We start from the raw sequence: 20,134 nt of genomic DNA, 5'->3' as shown, positions 1-20,134 counted from the left end.
TAGGTGCTAGCATAATGATTGTTAGCATGTTAGCATTTAAGCTAATTTACTCAAGTTTAAAGGCAATTACACACTTGGCATGATGTGGGGACACTATGGGACTGCATCAACTTTTTCCGTACTTGAGGCTTTCTTGCTAGGTGCTACCGCGGTAGCCGTTGGCGCACCGGGCCCGAGGTTCACAGCACAGGTGGCCAGTCCATCAAAATTTCCGCGGGAATTTTCTAGTTATTATTATTTTTTTTATTCTTATATCTTAATCTTCCACTTTTTGCGCGCGTAATGCGGCCAAAACCGCAAGAAGGACCCCCACACATGTTACACCGCCGGAAACGTGGCGCTCGGGACTACAGCGGTATTTAATTTTTGGAAAGTTTTGTGTAACCATGGCGACGCTATTAACGAAAACGTTAAAAAATGGGCCACTTGATTAGGGAATCGCTGTTCTATTTTTAGAACAGCACATAGAAAACGAGAATTTACAGACTTTTCACAGCCTTTTAGCTCAGCCATACGGCCACGTAGAAACGTGATTGATGGCTCATTTTTGAGATAAACGTCTGAACTCTCTCTGTGGCTAAATGCTAATTGCTAGCATGTTAGCATGTTAGCATTTAAGCTAATTTACTCATGTCTAAAGGCAAATACACACATGGCATGATGTAGGGAGGTCATAGGACAACCTTGGCAGTTTCTAAACTTGAGGCTCTCTTGCTAGGTGCTAGCATGTTAGCCGTTAGCATGTTAATATTTAAGCTAATTTACTCATGACTAAAGGCAAATACACACATGGCATGATGTAGGGAGGTTATAGGACAACCTTGGCACTTTCTAAACTTGAGGCTCTCTTGCTAGGTGCTAGCATGATAACTGTTAGCATGTTAGCATCTAAGCTAATTTACTCACGTTTAAAGGCAAATACACACATGGCATGATATAGGGAGGTTATAGGACAACCTTGGCACTTTGTAAACTTGAAACCCTCTTGCTAGGTGCTAACATGGTAGCCGTTAGCATGTTAGCATTTAAGCTAATTTACTCATGTCTTAAGGTATATACACACATGGCATGATGTAGGGAGGTTATAGGACAACCTTGGCACTTTCTCAACTTGATGCTCTCTTGCTAGGTGCTAGCATGGTAGCCGTTAGCATGTTAGCATTTAAGCTAATTTACTCATGTCTTCAGGCAAATACACATATGGCATGGTGTAGGGAGGTTATAGGACAACCTTGGCACTTTCTAAACTTGAGGCTCTCTTGCTAGGTGCTAGCATAATGATTGTTAGCATGTTAGCATTTAAGCTAATTTACTCACATTTAAAGGCAAATACACACATGACATGATGTGGGGAGGTTATAGGACAACCTTGGCACTTTCTCAACTTGAAGCTCTCTTGCTAGGTGCTAGCGTGGTAGCCGTTAGCATGTTAGCATTTAAGCTAATTTATTCATGTCTTCAGGCAAATACACATATGGCATGGTGTAGGGAGGTTATAGGACAACCTTGGCACTTTCTAAACTTGAGGCTCTCTTGGTAGGTGCTAGCATGACGACTGTTAGCATGTTAGCATTTAAGCTAATTTACTCACGTTTAAAGGCAAATACACACATGGCATGATGTAGGGATGTTATAGGACAACCTTGGTAGTTTCTAAACTTCAGGGTCTCTTGCTAGGTGCTAGCATGATAACTGTTAGCATGTTAGCATTTAAGCCAATTTACTCACATTTAAGGGCAAATACACACATGGCATGATATAGGGAGGTTATAGGACAACCTTGGCACTTTCTAAACTTGAAACCCTCTTGCTAGGTGCTAGCATGGTAGCCGTTAGCATGTTAGCATTTAAGCTAATTTACTCATGTCTTCAGGCAAATACACATATGGCATGGTGTAGGGAGGTTATAGGACAACCTTGGCACTTTCTAAACTTGAGGCCCTCTTGCTAGGTGCTAGCATGATAACTGTTAGCATGTTAGCATTTAAGCCAATTTACTCACGTTTAAAGGCAAATACACACATGGCATGATGTAGGGAGGTTATAGGACAACCTTGGCACTTTCTAAACTTGAGGCTCTCTTGCTAGGTGCTAGCATAATGATTGTTAGCATGTTAGCATTTAAGCTAATTTACTCAAGTTTAAAGGCAATTACACACTTGGCATGATGTGGGGACACTATGGGACTGCATCAACTTTTTCCGTACTTGAGGCTTTCTTGCTAGGTGCTACCGCGGTAGCCGTTGGCCCACCGGGCCCGAGGTTCACAGCACAGGTGGCCAGTCCATCAAAATTTCCGCGGGAATTTTCTAGTTATTCCGTATATCTTAATCTTCCACTTTTTGCGCGCGTAATGCGGCCAAAACCGCAAGAAGGACCCCCACACATGTTACACCGCCGGAAACGTGGCGCTCGGGACTACAGCGGTATTTAATTTTTGGAAAGTTTTGTGTAACCATGGCGACGCTATTAACGAAAACGTTAAAAAATGGGCCACTTGATTAGGGAATCGCTGTTCTATTTTTAGAACAGCACATAGAAAACGAGAATTTACAGACTTTTCACAGCCTTTTAGCTCAGCCATACGGCCACGTAGAAACGTGATTGATGGCTCATTTTTGAGATAAACGTCTGAACTCTCTCTGTGGCTAAATGCTAATTGCTAGCATGTTAGCATGTTAGCATTTAAGCTAATTTACTCATGTCTAAAGGCAAATACACACATGGCATGATGTAGGGAGGTCATAGGACAACCTTGGCAGTTTCTAAACTTGAGGCTCTCTTGCTAGGTGCTAGCATGATAACTGTTAGCATGTTAGCCTTTAAGCTAATTTACTCACGTTTAAAGGCAAATACACACATGGCATGATATAGGGAGGTTATAGGACAACCTTGGCACTTTCTAAACTTGAAACCCTCTTGCTAGGTGCTAACATGGTAGCCGTTAGCATGTTAGCATTTAAACTAATTTACTCATGTCTTCAGACAAATACACATATGGCATGGTGTAGGGAGGTTATAGGACAACCTTGGCACTTTCTAAACTTGAGGCTGTCTTGCTAGGTGCTAGCATAATGATTGTTAGCATGTTAGCATTTAAGCTAATTTACTCACGTTTAAAGGCAAGTATACACATGACATGATTTGGGGAGGTTATAGGACAACCTTGGTAGTTTCTAAACTTGAGGCTGTCTTGCTAGGTGCTAGCATGTTAGCCGTTAACATGTTAGCATTTAAGCTAATTTACTAATGTCTAAAGGCAAAAACACACATGGCATGATGTAGGGATGTTATAGGACAACCTTGGCACTTTCTAAACTTGGGACTCTCTTGCTAGGTGCTAGCATGATGACTGTTAGCATGTTAGCATTTAAGCTAATTTGCTCATGTTTAAAGGCAAATACACATATGCATGATGCAGGGACGTTATAGACCATCCTTGGCAGTTTCTAAACTTGAGGCTCTCTTGCTAGGTGCTAGCATGTTAGCCGTTAGCATGTTAACATTTAAGCTAATTTACTCATGTCTAAAGGCAAATACACACATGGCATGATGTAGGGAGGTTATAGGACAACCTTGGCACTTTCTAAACTTGAGGGTCTGTTGCTAGGTGCTAGCATGATAACTGTTAGCATGTTAGCATTTAAGCTAATTTACTCACGTTTAAAGGCATATACACACATGGCATGATATAGGGAGGTTGAAGGACAACCTTGGCACTTTGTAAACTTGAAACTCTCTTGCTAGGTGCTAGCATGTTAGCCGTTAGCATGTTAGCATTTAAGCTAATTTACTCATGTCTAAAGGCAAATACACACATGGCATGATGTAGGGAGGTTATAGGACACCCTTGGCACTTTCTAAACTTGGGACTCTCTTGCTAGGTGCTAGCATGATGACTGTTAGCATGTTAGCATTTAAGCTAATTTGCTCATGTTTAAAGGCAAATACACACATGCATGATGCAGGGACGTTATAGGACATCCTTGGCACTTTCTAAACTTGAGGCTCTCTTGCTAGGTGCTAGCATAATGACTGTTAGCGTGTTAGCATATAAGCTAATTTACTCGGGTTTAAAGGCAAATACACACATGGCATGATGTGGGGAGGTTATAGGACAACCTTGGCAGTTTCTAAACTTAAGGCCCTCTTGCTAGGTGCTAGCATGGTAGCCGTTATCATGTTAGCATTTAAGCTACTTTACTCATGTCTACAGGCAAATGCACACATGACATGATGTAGGGAGGTTATAGGACAACCTTGGCACTTTCTAAACTTGAGGCCCTCTTGCTAGGTGCTAGCATGGTAGCCGTTAGCACGTTAGCATTTAAGCTAATTTACTCATGTCTAAAGGCAAATACACACATGGCATGATGTAGGGAGGTTATAGGACAACCTTGGCACTTTTTAAACTTGAGGCTCTCTTGCTAGGTGCTAGCATAATGATTGTTAGCATGTTAGCATTTAAGCTAATTTATTCACGTTTAAAGGCAAATACACACATGCATGATGCAGGGACGTCATAGGACATCCTTGGCAGTTTCTAAACTTAAGGCTGTCTTGCTAGGTGCTAGCATGTTAGCATTTAAGCTAATTTACTCATGTCTAAAGGCAAATACACAAATGGCATGATGTAGGGAGGTTATAGGACAACCTTGGCACTTTCTAAACTTGAGGCTCTCTTGCTAGGTGCTAGCATGATAACTGTTAGCATGTTAGCATTTAAGCTAATTTACTCATGTTTAAAGGCAAATACACACATGGCATGATGTAGGGAGGTTATAGGACAACCTTGGCACTTTCTAAACTTGAGGCTCTCTTGCTAGGTGCTAGCATAATATTGTTAGCATGTTAGCATTTAAGCTAATTTACTCAAGTTTAAAGGCAATTACACACTTGGCATGATGTGGGGACACTATGGGACTGCATCAACTTTTTCCGTACTTGAGGCTGTCTTGCTAGGTGCTAGCATGTTAGCCGTTAGCATGTTAGCATTTAAGCTAATTTACTCATGTCTAAAGGCAAATACACACATGGCATGATGTAGGGAGGTTATAGGACAACCTTGGCAGTTTCTAAACTTGAGGCTCTCTTGCTAGGTGCTACCATGTTAGCCGTTAGCATGTTAGCATTTAAGCTAATTTACTAATGTCTAAAGGCAAATGCACACATGGCATGATGTAGGGAGGTTATAGGACAACCTTGGCACTCTCTAAACTTGGGACTCTCTTGCTAGGTGCTAGCATGATGACTGTTGGCATGTTAGCATTTAAGCTAATTTGCTTATGTTTAAAGGCAAATACACACGTGCATGATGCAGGGACGTTATAGGACAACCTTGGCAGTTTCTAAATTTGAGGCTGTCTTGCTAGGTGCTAGCATGTTAGCCGTTAGCATGTTAGCATTTAAGCTAATTTGCTCATGTCTAAAGGCAAATACACACATGGCATGATGTAGGGAGGTTATAGGACAACCTTGGCACTTTCTAAACTTGGGACTCTCTTGCTAGGTGCTAGCATGATGGCTGTTAGCATGTTAGCATTTAAGCTAATTTGCTAATGTTTAAAGGCAAATACACACATGGCATGATGTAGGGAGGTTATAGGACAACCTTGGCACTTTCTAAACTTGAGGCTCTCTTGCTAGGTGCTAGCATAATGACTGTTAGCGTGTTAGCATTTAAGCTAATTTACTCACATTTAAAGACAAATACACAGATGGCATGATGTGGGGAGGTTATAGGACAACCTTGGCAGTTTCTAAACTTGAGGCCCTCTTGCTAGGTGCTCGCATGGTAGCCGTTACCACGTTAGCATTTAAGCTAATTTACTCATGTCTAAAGGCAAATACACACATGGCATGATGTAGGGAGGTTATAGGACAACCTTGGCACTTTCTAAACTTGAGGCTCTCTTGCTAGGTGCTAGCATGACGACTGTTAGCATGTTAGCATTTAAGCTACTTTACTCACATTTAAAGGCAAATACACACATGGCATGATGTAGGGAGGTTATAGGACAACCTTGGCACTTTCTAAACTTGAGGCTCTCTTGCTAGGTGCTAGCATGGTAGCCGTTAGCATATTAGCATTTAAGCTAATTTACTCATGTCTAAAGGCAAATACACATATGGCATGATGTCGGGAGGTTATAGGACAACCTTGGCACTTTCTAAACTTGAGGCTCTCTTGCTAGGTGCGAGCATGATAACTGTTAGCATGTTAACATTTAAGCTAATTTACTCACGTTTAAAGGCAAATACACACATGGCATGATATAGGAAGGTTATAGGACAACCTTTGTATTTTCTAAACTTGAGGCCATCTTGCTAGGTGCTAGCATGGTAGCCGTTAGCATGTTAGCATTTAAGCTAATTTACTCATGTCAACAGGCAAATGCACACATGACATGATGTAGGGAGGTTATAGGACAACCTTGGCACTTTCTAAACTTGAGGCCCTCTTGCTAGGTGCTAGCATGGTAGCCGTTAGCATGTTAGCATTTAAGCTAATTTACTCATGTCTTCAGGCAAATACACATATGGCATGATGTAGGGAGGTTATAGGACAACCTTGGCACTTTCTAAACTTGAGGCTCTCTTGCTAGGTGCTAGCATAATGATTGTTAGCATGTTAGCATTTAAGCTAATTTACTCATGTCAACAGGCAAATGCACACATGACATGATGTAGGGAGGTTATAGGACAACCTTGGCACTTTCTAAACTTGAGGCCCTCTTGCTAGGTGCTAGCATGGTAGCCGTTAGCACGTTAGCATTTAAGCTAATTTACTCATGTCTAAAGGCAAATACACACATGGCATGATGTAGGGAGGTTATAGGACAACCTTGGCACTTTCTAAACTTGAGGCTCTCTTGCTAGGTGCTAGCATGTCGACTGTTAGCATGTTAACATTTAAGCTAATTTACTCACGTTTAAAGGCAAATACACACATGGCATGATATAGGGAGGTTATAGGACAACCTTTGTAGTTTCTAAACTTGAGGCCATCTTGCTAGGTGCTAGCAGGGTAGCCGTTAGCATGTTAGCTTTTTAGCTATGTTACTCAAGTTTAAAGGCAAATACACACTTGCCATGATGTGGGGACACTAGAGGACTGCATCAACCTTTTCCGTACTTGAGGCTTTCTTACTAGGTGCTACCGCGGTAGCCGTTGGCGCACCGGGCCCGAGGTTCACAGCACAGGTGGCCAGTCCATCAAAATTTCCGCGGGAATTTTCTAGTTATGGACTGGCCCAGTAGCCAGCCCATAGACTGCTACTTGCAGTAGCAGTCTATGGGCTGGCTACTGAGCCAGCCCATATTGTTATTGTTGTTTAGCTATTGATGCCTTCCGCCGTCAGTCTGAAATTACCAAAGTGCAGTTCAATAATCTTTTTCAGTTCCTTCGCAAAACTGGCAAGACTATCTTCATTAGTGGCCCTCTCTCACCTCACAACCGCGGGTATGGTATATTCAGTCGTATTCTCTCCCTCCACACCTGGCTCCAGTCTGCTACAAACTCCCTCTCTCTTAACTATATTGACAACTTCGATCTTTTTTGGGGCCGGAAATCCTTTTTTAATCCTGACGGCCTCCATCCTAGCAAGCTTGGCAGTCGGATTTTAACAGTACACTTACAACACGCTGTTCACAGTGCGTGACTATTTACATTTGGTCAGACACGCCCCCCTTTTTCTTTTTCTTCTTCCATATCCGGCTACAATTTTACCCACAGCTCCTCCTGCAGGCCACAGCGTTCACTGCACCCTGCTACTGCTTGCTCTACTTTTCAGCCTTTTCTTTCACCTACAAACAAGATCCCATCCCACTGGTCATACCGCCCGACTGGACTCCGCTATTACAACAATAAACATGCAAATTTAATAAATCTCCGCCCACTCTCCCGCAGCCAAGATCAAATGATGAACTCTTATAATCTCAAATTATCCCTCCTAAATGTCCGCTCTCTCAACAACAAGGCTCTCATTCTAAATGAATACATCACTGACAATAAACTGGACTTCCTCTGTTTGACAGAAACCTGGCACAAACCTTTGGACTATTTCTCCCTAAACCAAGCAACACCTCCTGGATTTACTTACCTTGAAAACGCCCGTCCCGACGGACGTGGCGGTGGCACAGCAGTCATATATAAAAAGGACATCAAAGTCACTCCAATATCCCTCCAAAATGTTCACTCCTTCGAATTCACTGCCTTCAAACTGTCCGGTCCATCCCCCCTTGTCACTGCTGTCATCTATCGCCCCCCAAAACCAAACTCTTCTTTCCTATCAGATTTTACGGACCTCATCACCCAATTAAATGCAATCTCATCATCCATCCTTCTGCTCGGTGATTTCAACCTTCATATTGACAATTCCAACTCCAAACCTGCGACAGAATTCCTTGATCTTCTCAGCTGTTTCTCCATCACTCAACAAGTTAACTTCCCCACCCACACCAGAGGACACATCCTGGATCTTGTCTGCACTACTGGTATCAATATTCACAACCTCACTAGCCATAACCTGCACATATCAGACCATCTGGCCATCACATTTGATTTACACACATCTCTTAGTGTCTCAAAAATCAAACATCAAATAACCTTCAGGAATCTCAAATCCATCAACCCTCATGCCCTTACCTCACTTCTAACCACAAAATTTGCTATCTCCCCTCCCCCGCTGTCTGAGGACCCCTCTGAACTTGTCTCCTACTACAACAATACCCTTTCCTCCTGTCTTGATGAACTGGCCCCTAAAAAAACCAAATTGGTCTCCTTCTCCCACACTGCCCCCTGGTACACCCCTCAGCTCCATAATATGAAGACCCGTAAACGCCAGCTTGAGAGACTGTACAAGAAATCTGGCCTAACTGTTCATCTTCAAGCTTACACAGACTTTCTACAGCAATATAAAGATGCCTTAAACACTGCCCGCTCACGATACTACTCCAATCTGATTATATCTAGTTCCAACAATCCTAAATCCCTCTTTTCAACAATCAACACACTGCTAAAGCCAAATGACAACTCCTCCTCATCCTTCACCACCACCAAATGCAACAACTTCTTAACCTACTTCCAGTCCAAAATTACCAAAATATACAGCTCCCTAAACCCCCCCTCGACTCACTCGCTTCCTCCTGACCCTCCACTATTTGGCTCCACCCAACGACTCTCCAAATTCACACCTATCTCACCCGTGCAACTCACTGAAATACTAACCGGTATGAAGACTCCAACATGCTCCCTGGATCCTATCCCTTCTTCATTCATCAAACCCTGCCTCCACATCATCTCCCCGCTGATCACAAGTATCATTAACTCCTCCCTTATCACTGGATCCGTCCCACAGTCTCTCAAGCTGGCGGCAATCACCCCCACACTCAAAAAGTCTGGTCTCGATCCCAATAACCTCTCCAATTTCCGTCCCATATCCAACCTCCCCTTTCTGTCCAAAATCCTTGAACGTGTCATAGCTGCTCAACTTCAATCTCACCTCAACTCCAACAGCCTGTTTGAATCCTTCCAGTCCGGTTTCCGTCCCAAACACAGCACTGAAACAGCTCTTCTTAAAATCACCAATGATCTTCTTCTCTCCTCCGATTCCGGCCATCTTACCATCCTCATCCTCCTAGACCTCACCGCAGCCTTTGACACCATTAGCCACTCTATCCTCCTGTCCCGCCTCAAAACCAGCCTCAATATCACCGATTCTGCTCTGTCCTGGCTCCAATCATACCTCACCAACCGTCAACAGTTTGTGCACATAAATAGCTGCTCCTCCTCCATAGCCCCTTTACCTCAAGGTGTTCCCCAAGGTTCGGTGCTTGGTCCTCTTCTCTTCATCCTCTACATCCTTCCACTTGGCAATATCATCCGTCGACATGGCCTCAATTTCCACAGCTACGCTGATGATATTCAACTATACATTTCTACCACCTCCATCAACTCCAACATCTACTCCACCCTCACCAACTGCTTAGCTGATATCAAAACTTGGATGGAACAAAATTTTCTCAAACTTAATAGTGACAAAACAGATATTATCATCATCGGTCCCAAAAACACCACGGCGCCCACCCATAATTTCCATCTTCAATTTGACAGCGCCACCCTCACTCCATCCCCGCTCATCCGCAACCTTGGTATCCTCCTAGACCCCACCCTTTCATTTGAACCCCACATCAAACAGTTAACCCGGACTGCATTCTTTCATCTTAAGAACATAGCCCGACTCCGTCCATCACTTACATTCTCTGCCGCTGAATCCCTAATCCATGCATTCATCACCTCCAGAATCGACTACTGCAACAGCATTCTCTACGGTACACCATCCAAAACCCTCAACAAACTACAATATATTCAGAACTCCGCTGCCCGCCTCCTCACCTCCACCCGCTCCCGTGAACACATTACCCCTGTCCTCCAAAACCTCCACTGGCTTCCCGTCCCCCAACGCATTCACTTCAAAATTCTTCTCATCACCTACAAAGCCCTCCACGATCTGACCCCCCCATATCTCACAGACCTCCTCCATCCACATAATCCCCCGCGTCCCCTTCGCTCCTCAGACTCCAACCTCCTGGCACTCCCCTGTAAGACCAAGCTCCGAACCTGGGGAGACAGAGCCTTCTCCATCGCTGCCCCCACTCTCTGGAACTCTTTGCCCCACTCACTCCGTGCTTGCCCTGACCTTCCCACCTTCAAAAAACAACTCAAAACCCACCTCTTTAAATCTGTTTTTAATGTCTAACCTTCTATATCTGACTGCTGTGCCCCGCCCCCGCTTTTTTAACTGTGTACTATCCAATGAATGTTGTATTTTGGTGTGTCTTTTATTCTGTTTACTTGCTCTATTCAACTCCATTCTTCTGTAAAGTGTCTTTGAGTATCTTGAAAAGCGCTATACAAATAAAATGTATTATTATTATTATTATTATTATTAATAACAAATATTATTCTGTTGAAATGTAGAACTATAGAAAGAATACAATATTTTCTAGCATCAGAATAATAATGATATGAACGAATAAAATCATCCAAATACTTACACACAACAATTGGCATTTGGTGCGCAAAGCTTGCACCTCCGGGTTGGTGGATGTGGGCGATTTCGCCGGAGAAGAAGAGCTGGCCATTCTAGACACAAAAAGAGATGATAAAATGTGCAGATGTTCACATTGACTTAAACATGAATTGCATTCAATGGTCAAAATAAGGGCAAATAATAAGAAAGCACTTACCTTTCAGCTGTGTTAATTGGGAGGCGACTGAGGTGGAAATAAAAAATGACCAAATGGCTTCTTATTTATAATACTGTGTCATGTGACCATGTCATGGGTGTGACATTGCTGGACACCAGACAGTTAGGCGACATTCTTCGACAAGCACTTTCCCTGAAACCATGGCCGCCAGGTGACATAAAACCATGATGAAGATAGCCATATCACGATACATGGCATTGATGGACAATAAAACATTCAGTATGTTATATATACTGTATATTTAATCTTACGCTTTTTAGGTTAATTAAGTGGTTCTACAATGTTTTGTAGTACATAATCATATCCTAGAGCCAAAACAGATCAGCATTTAATGCATCACACATGAAGATACAGCCGCATGTAATTCTATCCAAGGCCAGCAGGTGGTTTCGTGTGCACATGAAGCTTGAAGAAATGAATCATTTGTCAAACCAGTTGATTGAAATGGTTCAAAGCCTCACGGGGTGACATCTTGCCATCATTATTGGACATAGTCTGAGAAATCTCCATTTGAATTATATAACCTCAGGGTACATCAACATCAAAATGAACATATGAGCATCTGATAGAAATTGTTGCAACACATGGCTGAAATGCAGAAAGAATGACATTTTCATGACCTTAAGACACTTGAATAAACATTAACACATGAAACTTCTATACTTAGGACAGGTAAACTTCACCAACCAAAAATCACTCAGAAAGCCGCCAACAACATCCATTCATTTTCTCCTGCTTTGTCCTTACGGGTGCTGGAGCCTATCCCAGCTGTCTACGGGCGAGCGGCGGGGTACACCGTGGAATGGTGGCCAGCCAATCACAGGGCACATATAGACAACCATTCACTTTACGGGAGCCAGGCAACAACATTTCGTTGGCAAAGTCTTTCAAAGGTTTCCATAAATCCAGATCCAGCAGTACTAACTGGAACACCATAAAACTGGATGACAGGGTCTCGGGGAATCGCAGGTCTTGGCATACGTCAGTCCCATCAGATAGTAGCAGGCCTTGCTAAGATCCCCAAGAGTGCTGTGTTCGGTGCTGCCCTCAATCACTATGCCATCTTTTCTTGAATGCTGGTTGATCCATCCCCGGCACCCTGCAGATATTGTAAAGACAGCTGTTAGGAGTTCACGTTCAACTTGCACCTCACAAGAGAAATAGCACGTACTCTGTTCTGTTGTCCACAGCTGCTTTATGGCAGGGGTGTCAAAGTCAAGTGGACGGAGGGCTAAATAAAACATTTGGCCATAAGCCGAGGGCCGGACTGTCCAATCTTCATTAAAACCAAGATTTAACTTACTGAAAACATAACAAATATATTACCATATGATTGGATAAATAAAGCAATATTTTCTTATGACTCTGTCAGTCATTTTTAATTTCAGCCATGTCATCTTATATTCTTTCATCACCGCCACACTTTGTCCACATAGAAGACACACAGGTTTTCCAGCTACCTCTGTGACATGTACTCTAACTCCCACCTTGTTTGAAAGCCCTTGTTTTCACTGTCCACCTTCCATTTAGCCATTGTTGATGGGTATCTGTAAATTAACTTTTGCTGTTGTGCTAATGACTGATGCTGAATGACTGCTGAATAAATTAAGATGCCTCCCGCTATGCTCTTGCACACGCGTCCCTGTTGCATTGTGGGAAATGTAGTACAGTTTATCTGCGGGCTGAATTTAATATTAGATTAATATCATCAAGCGGGCCAGGTAAAACCCTCTCGCGGGCCTGATGTGGCCTGTGGGACTTAACTTTGACATATGTGCTTTATGGCATACAAAAAGCAGCTCCATCTTTGTGTGCAATTGTTGTGGAAAAATTTCTATCATCCTAAGTAGGATAGAGAATGCCTGAAATAAATACATAGCTCTGGTGGTTTTATTACCTTTGCAAAACAAAGGGGTCAGACAACACACAGTATGCATGGCGGTCTGTAGGTGTCTGGCCAAGAGTGGCCTCTTGGCGGGAACTTTGCTACTCCATAGCATGCAAATGAATTACATTACAATAGAAAAGAGACATTCAAAAACTGTTCAAGGGGCTGTATGTAAGATTGTGGCTATTGTGGCTGTTGCTGGAGTGAAATAAAAAAATCTGTATTGCAACTAGCAGCAGGAATGAAGCGGCAGTATCTGTTGTCACAGTGATATCTATTCAGGCTTCTGTGGCTTAAGCGGGTAGGATGGACGAGTATTTAGCTTCTTACTATCAGTCACAGTAACTAAAAGCAGAGGTCATGTCAGTCAGGTGCTGTGCGGGTTATTATTTTACTTTCACCGCCCTGACATTGTGTCTGTGCGCTGTGCACCTGCAGAAGGCTTGTTGTCACATCTTTATTTCAAATTAACATGTTTTCTTAGTCTCTGATGACAGACATATTGTGCGATATTTTGTTTACTTGATGTGAATTTCGTACATACGTACAGCTCCTTTGAGAAAGACGGGAGGAAAGGATGAGTAATAAATAGGAGGGAGAGTCAGACAAGATAAATGTCAGCTGTATGATGTGAACAGAGAATGGAGAGAAATGTGAATGAGACAGGTGGAATGATGACTATTGCAAGTAAAGTACAAATTTAATAGGTGGAGGATGGTTTTAATACCTGAAATAGATTGTTCGTCTGTGCTTGAATTCTTGCTCTGACAACATTTTTCTTCGCTGCAAACAAGGATAACAGTTTTGGTGTCCTTTCGCCTCCATTCTGGCACCTTCCTCTCCTGAAAGAGAGATATGAAAGAAGATACAAAAAATCAGTGACAACAAAAAGTGAAGTGCATACTTAAGTATAACTGTGAAACATACAGTAGTTGTTTACAGTCCTTAATGTGTTTAACACAAAAGATCCAAATACTCACCTGTGAGACATTAAACAAGGTAGGCCACCTGTGCTTCATGTCACTGATGCTCATGTGTATGTCGTATGTTCCTCTATGTGCAAAAGTTCTCCACATCAAGTCCTTAATGACTGGGCTGTCTCTCTTCTTTAATTGGTGATTAGTTGGTTTTGGTTCAGCTCCTGGAGGATAGCGAGGAAGAATACCACTTCACCACTGTTCCATGTTTTAAGGGAGCAAGGACATCTTAAATGAAGACAGGGTACTTACAGCCACAACCATAAATACTGTGCTTGACTTGGTAATGCTTGAGAAGCTCCCCTTTTGAAGTATCCTCCAATGTGCAGCGCCTACATTGCCAGGCCACGGGCCGCCACCTTAAAAAGGAGCATAAACAGTGTTAGGATGGTTTGTTTTTAAAAGTGCTGTGTAATTTCATGTACATCGTTTTTGGATTGTGTTTTAAATCCACAGTTGTAAAGAATGAATTAAAATGCACATTCATTCATGCATTCATTTTCGATTGCTCATCGATTGCTGTGAGGTCTGCACGCTAATCACTTGCCTGCCAAAAATGCACATTGACATGAATTATATCTGCAAATATAATTACAAAATACATGCATTAATTCATAATTTGAATTAATATTTTGTATATGAAACCATGAATAAATAATTTTAATGAATACTGTTGCCCATCTCTGTGTGGAGTTTGCATGTTCTCCGCGTGCATGCGTGGGTTTTCTCCGGATACTCCGGTTTCCTCCCACATTCCAAAAACATGCAAATTTAATTCTAAGTAGACTCCAACACCCCCCGCGACCTTCGTGTGGGTGAGGGGTAGAAAACGAATGCTGAAAACTCTTGTATTACATTTGTAATGAGCTCCAGAAGTACCTCGGCTGTTCCTACAAGAGATTCCGGAGCATATCGACATGTTATAAAAACACAAAGTAAAACTAAGCAAAACACGGCGTACACACAAAGAGAGCGCCGTTAAAAGCTAAACTTTTCCGGTTCGATGGTCCGTTACCTGTTAAAGTATGTTCGCCCAACGAACAGTGTTAGCTGAGCTCTTTGGTGGCTAGCAAACATAGCTAAAGTTAGCTTACGCACAACAGAATAGCGGTGACATTAAAAAAACAACACCCAGCGTATTTGAAGGAAGACGGGGTCGCTATTAGTTTAAAAATTGCAAGTGCTCTACTTACCGATGTATTGTCGTCCATATAACTTGCCGTGTTTCGATACCTTCGTTGGAGTTGTGTTGCCGGAAACTGCCAAGAGACCTATCATAACTCCACCCCTTTGGCCGCGAAGGGGGCACGTCATGACGGTCTACGTCACCAAGCTTAAGCGCTGGACTTAAGCATTTATTTATGTAAGCGATTAAATGATTTTCAGAGGTTTTACTAAGTTAGTAAACTTTATTATTGTTATATTTAATAAGGCTCTGGGTCATTTTCTGAGTGTAGTATTTTGTATATCATTCTAATCGGTCAGATCCTTTCGACAACCATTTGTTTACGTTTTATTCTGAAGCAGTGCGTTGCGGTGTGTGGAATGCATTGGAACATTTTGCTCTTTATGGAAAAGTGGATGGCTCTTAAATGAGCCGTTGTGGTGAATCTACCCACTTTTTGTGTGCCACAGAATTGCCCAAACAGGAGGTGATTGCTGGACACAAATTTGAGTTTTGTGTGAAGGATGATTATGCTTCAGGTGATGTCAATGTAGTTTCTGGCTATTATATTGAAAACGGGATTCATGTCACTCTGCATGATGCTTTACAAACAATGTTTGGCAAGTACAGCACATGCATTTTTACGGTCTGTCAAAGTAGTTGTGCCATAATTTGTGTTGCTGGTCAGTATTGTCTGGTGGATTCGCACTCGCGCAGCTGTAATGGCATGGTGTGCAGTGATGGAACCAGTGTTGTTCTGTGTTTTGGTAGTCTCGATGATCTTGCTAATCACATTAGCAATTTGGCTGCAGGGTTTGGTGGAACAGAAAAACTTTTTGAGATAGCTGGTGTTGTTGTGACTGTTGTGGCTGATAGAAAACGTCACTTGGAGGTGACTGATGTTTCCAAAAAGTTAAAAATGGCTGACATTTCTAGTACATGTGCATCTGATGTCGAAGTAGTCAGTGTTGTTACCACACAGCATGCCTTTTGTCCAATGCTTCAAAATGACTCCAAAGATGTGTGCCAACTTTTGAATATAGATTGTGAAGTCAAAACTGTGCCTGTCAATTTGCGTGTTGGACCCTTGGGAGCTCCCTGTAAAAAGGAGAGCATTGTTGCTGACGGCAACTGTTTTTTCCGTGCCATATCACAAGCGGTGAGTGGCACACAGAAAAATCACAGGAAAATTAGACTCCATGTGGTTAAACATATGGAAAAGCACTGTGAAGATTATGAGAAGCTTCTCAGGAGTGAGTACAATTGTTTGACAGAGTATATTAGTGTTTCCAAAATGAAATATGTCAATAGCTGGGCAACTGAGGTGGAAATTCAGGCTGCAGCGGATAGTTTAGGAATAAATATCTTTACTTTTTACGGTGGTCATTGGTTGAGATATAGTTCAACGTCAGAATCCAGTCGTGGGATTTATTTGGACAACTCGAGTGGTAATCACTATGAGTGTGTGACATGTGTCAATGAGGGCCTGTTAGGAAGTTGCTTTGGCATTTGTCGGAGTGGTACACCTGATAGCAGTCAGCATGATACCAGGTCTCACAAGCATTTGGACAATCAAGAAATTTGTGAAGATATTGGTTCAAATGATGTGAATAGGGCTGTTGAACCAATCAAAGAAAAACGCCAGTCCATGATTACACTTATCAAATCAAATCAAATCAACTTTATTTGTAGAGCACTTTTCCTGCAAGGAGATGCGACACAAAGTGCTTTCCAGAATTAAAACAATTACCACAATTAAAAAGGAAAACAATGAAGAAAAAAGAAAGCCCCTCCTTCCCACCCTCCATACTAGACCCACACACACACACACGCAAGCACACAATCACCCACATTAGGGAGACATGGCATGGTACTGAGGAACAAGGAAACGCCACCTTTGGGGCCGTCCACACTGGGAGAAGCTGCAGGCCGTGCCATCGGAGGACCAGCACCCGGGCCCTCCGACTCCGTTAGACGGGCGGACCCCCACATTAAAAGGGAGGAACCCCCCAGCCGGCCGTGTCGAAGGGACCCAAGGATGGCACCCCCTCAGCATACCCAAACAGCCCCCAGTGTGGAGGACCCCCCTGAGGAAACACTGGAGTTGGAGCTAAAGACTAAGACCATAAAATAGGACTAAAAGATAAAACATAACACTGGAGTTAAAAACTGAAGATTAAGAGCATAAAATAGGACTAACAAGATAAAAACAAAACACTGGAGTTAAAAGGTGAAGAATAAGAACATAAAATAGGACTAAAAGGATGAAAACATAATAAAAGCTTAACAATATTAGTTAAAAGCCTGATTAAAAAGGTGCGTCTTTAATCTTCTTTTAAAAATATCAACAGTCTCCGCAGTCCTGAGGCTCTCCGGCAGGCTGTTCCACAGGTGGGGGCCATAGTGGCTAAATGCTGCCTCACCGTGGGTTTTTGTTCTGGGTTTTGGTTTCGCTAAAAGGCCAGTGCCGGAGGACCGCGGGGTCCGCGGGGGTTGATATGGTAAAAGCAGATCAGATAAATAAGAAGGGGCAAAGCCGTTAAGACATTTAAAAACCAGTAAGAGAATCTTAAAATCGATCCTGAAGCGGACGGGGAGCCAATGCAGCGACTTTAAAACCGGTGTAATGTGCTCCCGCCCTCTGGTCCTCGTCAGCACACGTGCGGCTGAGTTCTGTAATAATTGGAGATTTAAAATACTTTTTTTGGGAAGACCAGAGAGCAGGGCATTACAGTAATCTAAACGACAGGATATAAAAGCATGCGTTAGCACCTCCGTACTGGCCTGAGAGAGAAACGTGCGGACTCTGGCTATGTTCTTAAGGTGATAAAAAACTATTTTTGTTATATTTTTAATATGTGGGATAAAATTTAGCTCAGAGTCAAAAATCACGCCCAAATTTTTAACAGAGTCGGCTAGTTTAATATCCTGTAATTTTGGTAAAAGTTTCTCTCTCTGGCCTTCAGGACCTATGACTAAAACCTCAGTTTTGTCCTGGTTGAGCTGCAGGAAATTCTCTGCCATCCATGACTTGATGTCTACAGTGCAGTTAAAAAGGGCATCAAGTGGCCCTGAGTCATCAGGAGACACGGCGATGTATAGCTGTGTATCATCAGCATAACTATGGAAGCTGATGCCGTGCCTCCTGATCACGTCCCCAAGGGGAAGCATGTACAGATTAAAAAGGAGTGGACCTAAGATTGAGCCTTGAGGAGCCCCACATTCAATTTCATGGGTTCCTGAGGAACATGTATCCATACTTACATAAAAACATCGGCCTGTGAGATAAGAACAAAACCAGTTAAGAACAGTACCAGAGAGGCCGACCAGGTATCTAAGTCTATTTAATAAAATGTGATGGTCCACTGTATCAAAAGCAGAGCTTAGATCCAGTAGAACCAAGACTGTGAGATTCTTGTTATCTAAATTCCACCTGATGTCGTTTAAAATCTTTAAAAGTGCTGTCTCGGTACTGTGGTTCCTCCTAAAGCCAGACTGATGTTTCTCTAAAATGCTATTTCTGTTTAAAAAAGTCATTAAGTTGGTAAAAAAACAGTTTTTCTAAAATTTTACTTAAAAACGGCAAGTTGGATACGGGTCGGTAATTATTAAGATTGTTGGGATCTAAATTGCTCTTCTTCAGAAGGGGCTTCACCACCGCCGTTTTGAAGGCGGTGGGGAAGACACCCGTCTGAAGAGAGCAATTCAAGATGTTTAAAAACTGCTCCTCAAGGAATCCATAAAGTGATTTTAAAAGTGATGTGGGAATTGGATCTAAAAGGCAGGTTGTTGGGCTTACTTGGGAGAAAACTCGACCAAGTGTCCTTGCATCAACCAGGGCAAAACTCTCCAGTCTCTCCTCAGGCAAGGACAACAGTCCAGGTGTGTTAACAGGCAAAACTTTCTGGGGTAACAGGCAGGATCTGATGTCCTTGATTTTAGTTCTGAAGTAGTCTGCAAAGTTTTCACAAAGATCGTCTGTTGGTGTCTTAAAAACTTTATTAAAATTTGTGCCTGTTAAAATATTAAAGGTGGAGAAGAGGAACCGGGGATTGTTTTTATGGTTGGAAATGAGTTGTGAGAAATGGGAAATTTGTGCCTTTTTTACTGTATTATTGTAGGTTTTGAGTTGTTGACATAAAATCTCGTAATGAACTGTCAATTTAGTTTTTCTCCATCTTCTCTCAGCACTCCTGCATTTTCTTTTCAGTTTATTGATCTCATCGTTATTTCTCCACGGGGGTGTAGGTTTCCTTTTTATTGTTTTTGTTACAAGTGGAGCTACTGAGTCCAGAGTTGACTTCAGTTTACTGTTAAAATTATCAACGATAAAATCACAAGGTGCAGGTAAAATTTCAGCAGGAGTGCTCTGTAAAATCTCAATAAAATTTGCAGCCACTTCAGAAGTTAGATAGCGTCTCCTCACTGTTCTCACCGGGGCCTCCTCCTGGTTAAAACTGGTGATGCTAAAAAATACACAGTAGTGGTCGGACATAGCCAGGTCAACAACAGAGGACACACCGATGGACAGGCCATGGGTTATGACCAGGTCCAGGGTGTGTCCTCTGTTGTGAGTTGGCTGTGTGACGTGCTGCTTAAAATCAAGACAATTTAAAAGGTTTAAAAACTCTCTGGATATTGGATCCGAGGTGTCATCAACATGTAGATTAAAATCACCAGATAATAAAATCCTGTTATAAGAAGTGTGAATGATTGATAAAAATTCACTAATAAAAGAACTAGAGTGATGGGGTGGTCTGTATACAGTGACACAAAGAATCGGAGGGCTGCTAAAAGTAAAGGCATGGTGCTCAAATGACTTGTAACTGTTAA

The 20,134-nt window shown here is 42.4% G+C and overlaps 1 protein-coding gene across 1 annotated transcript; it reads left to right on the top strand.

Annotated features, from left to right (window-relative positions):
- The first annotated feature begins 16,018 nt into the window (after window positions 1-16,018).
- Window positions 16,019-20,003, top strand: LOC131101721 (OTU domain-containing protein 3-like). Its single transcript, XM_058047063.1, has one exon. It carries the CDS (start codon window positions 16,029-16,031, stop codon window positions 17,040-17,042), a length of 1,014 nt encoding a protein of 337 aa, XP_057903046.1. The 5' UTR covers window positions 16,019-16,028; the 3' UTR covers window positions 17,043-20,003.
- Window positions 20,004-20,134: the final 131 nt, after the last annotated feature.

Source organism: Doryrhamphus excisus, chromosome 14, assembly GCF_030265055.1.
Source record: "Doryrhamphus excisus isolate RoL2022-K1 chromosome 14, RoL_Dexc_1.0, whole genome shotgun sequence".
In the NCBI taxonomy this organism is placed as follows: Eukaryota; Metazoa; Chordata; class Actinopteri; order Syngnathiformes; family Syngnathidae; genus Doryrhamphus; species Doryrhamphus excisus.
This window is presented reverse-complemented; position numbering and strand designations above follow the sequence as displayed.

What these genes read in the sequence shown, in the direction of transcription:
- LOC131101721 (XM_058047063.1), top strand. Translation starts at nt 16,029, where the DNA reads ATGGTGTGCAGTGATGGAACCAGTGTTGTTCTGTGTTTTGGTAGTCTC.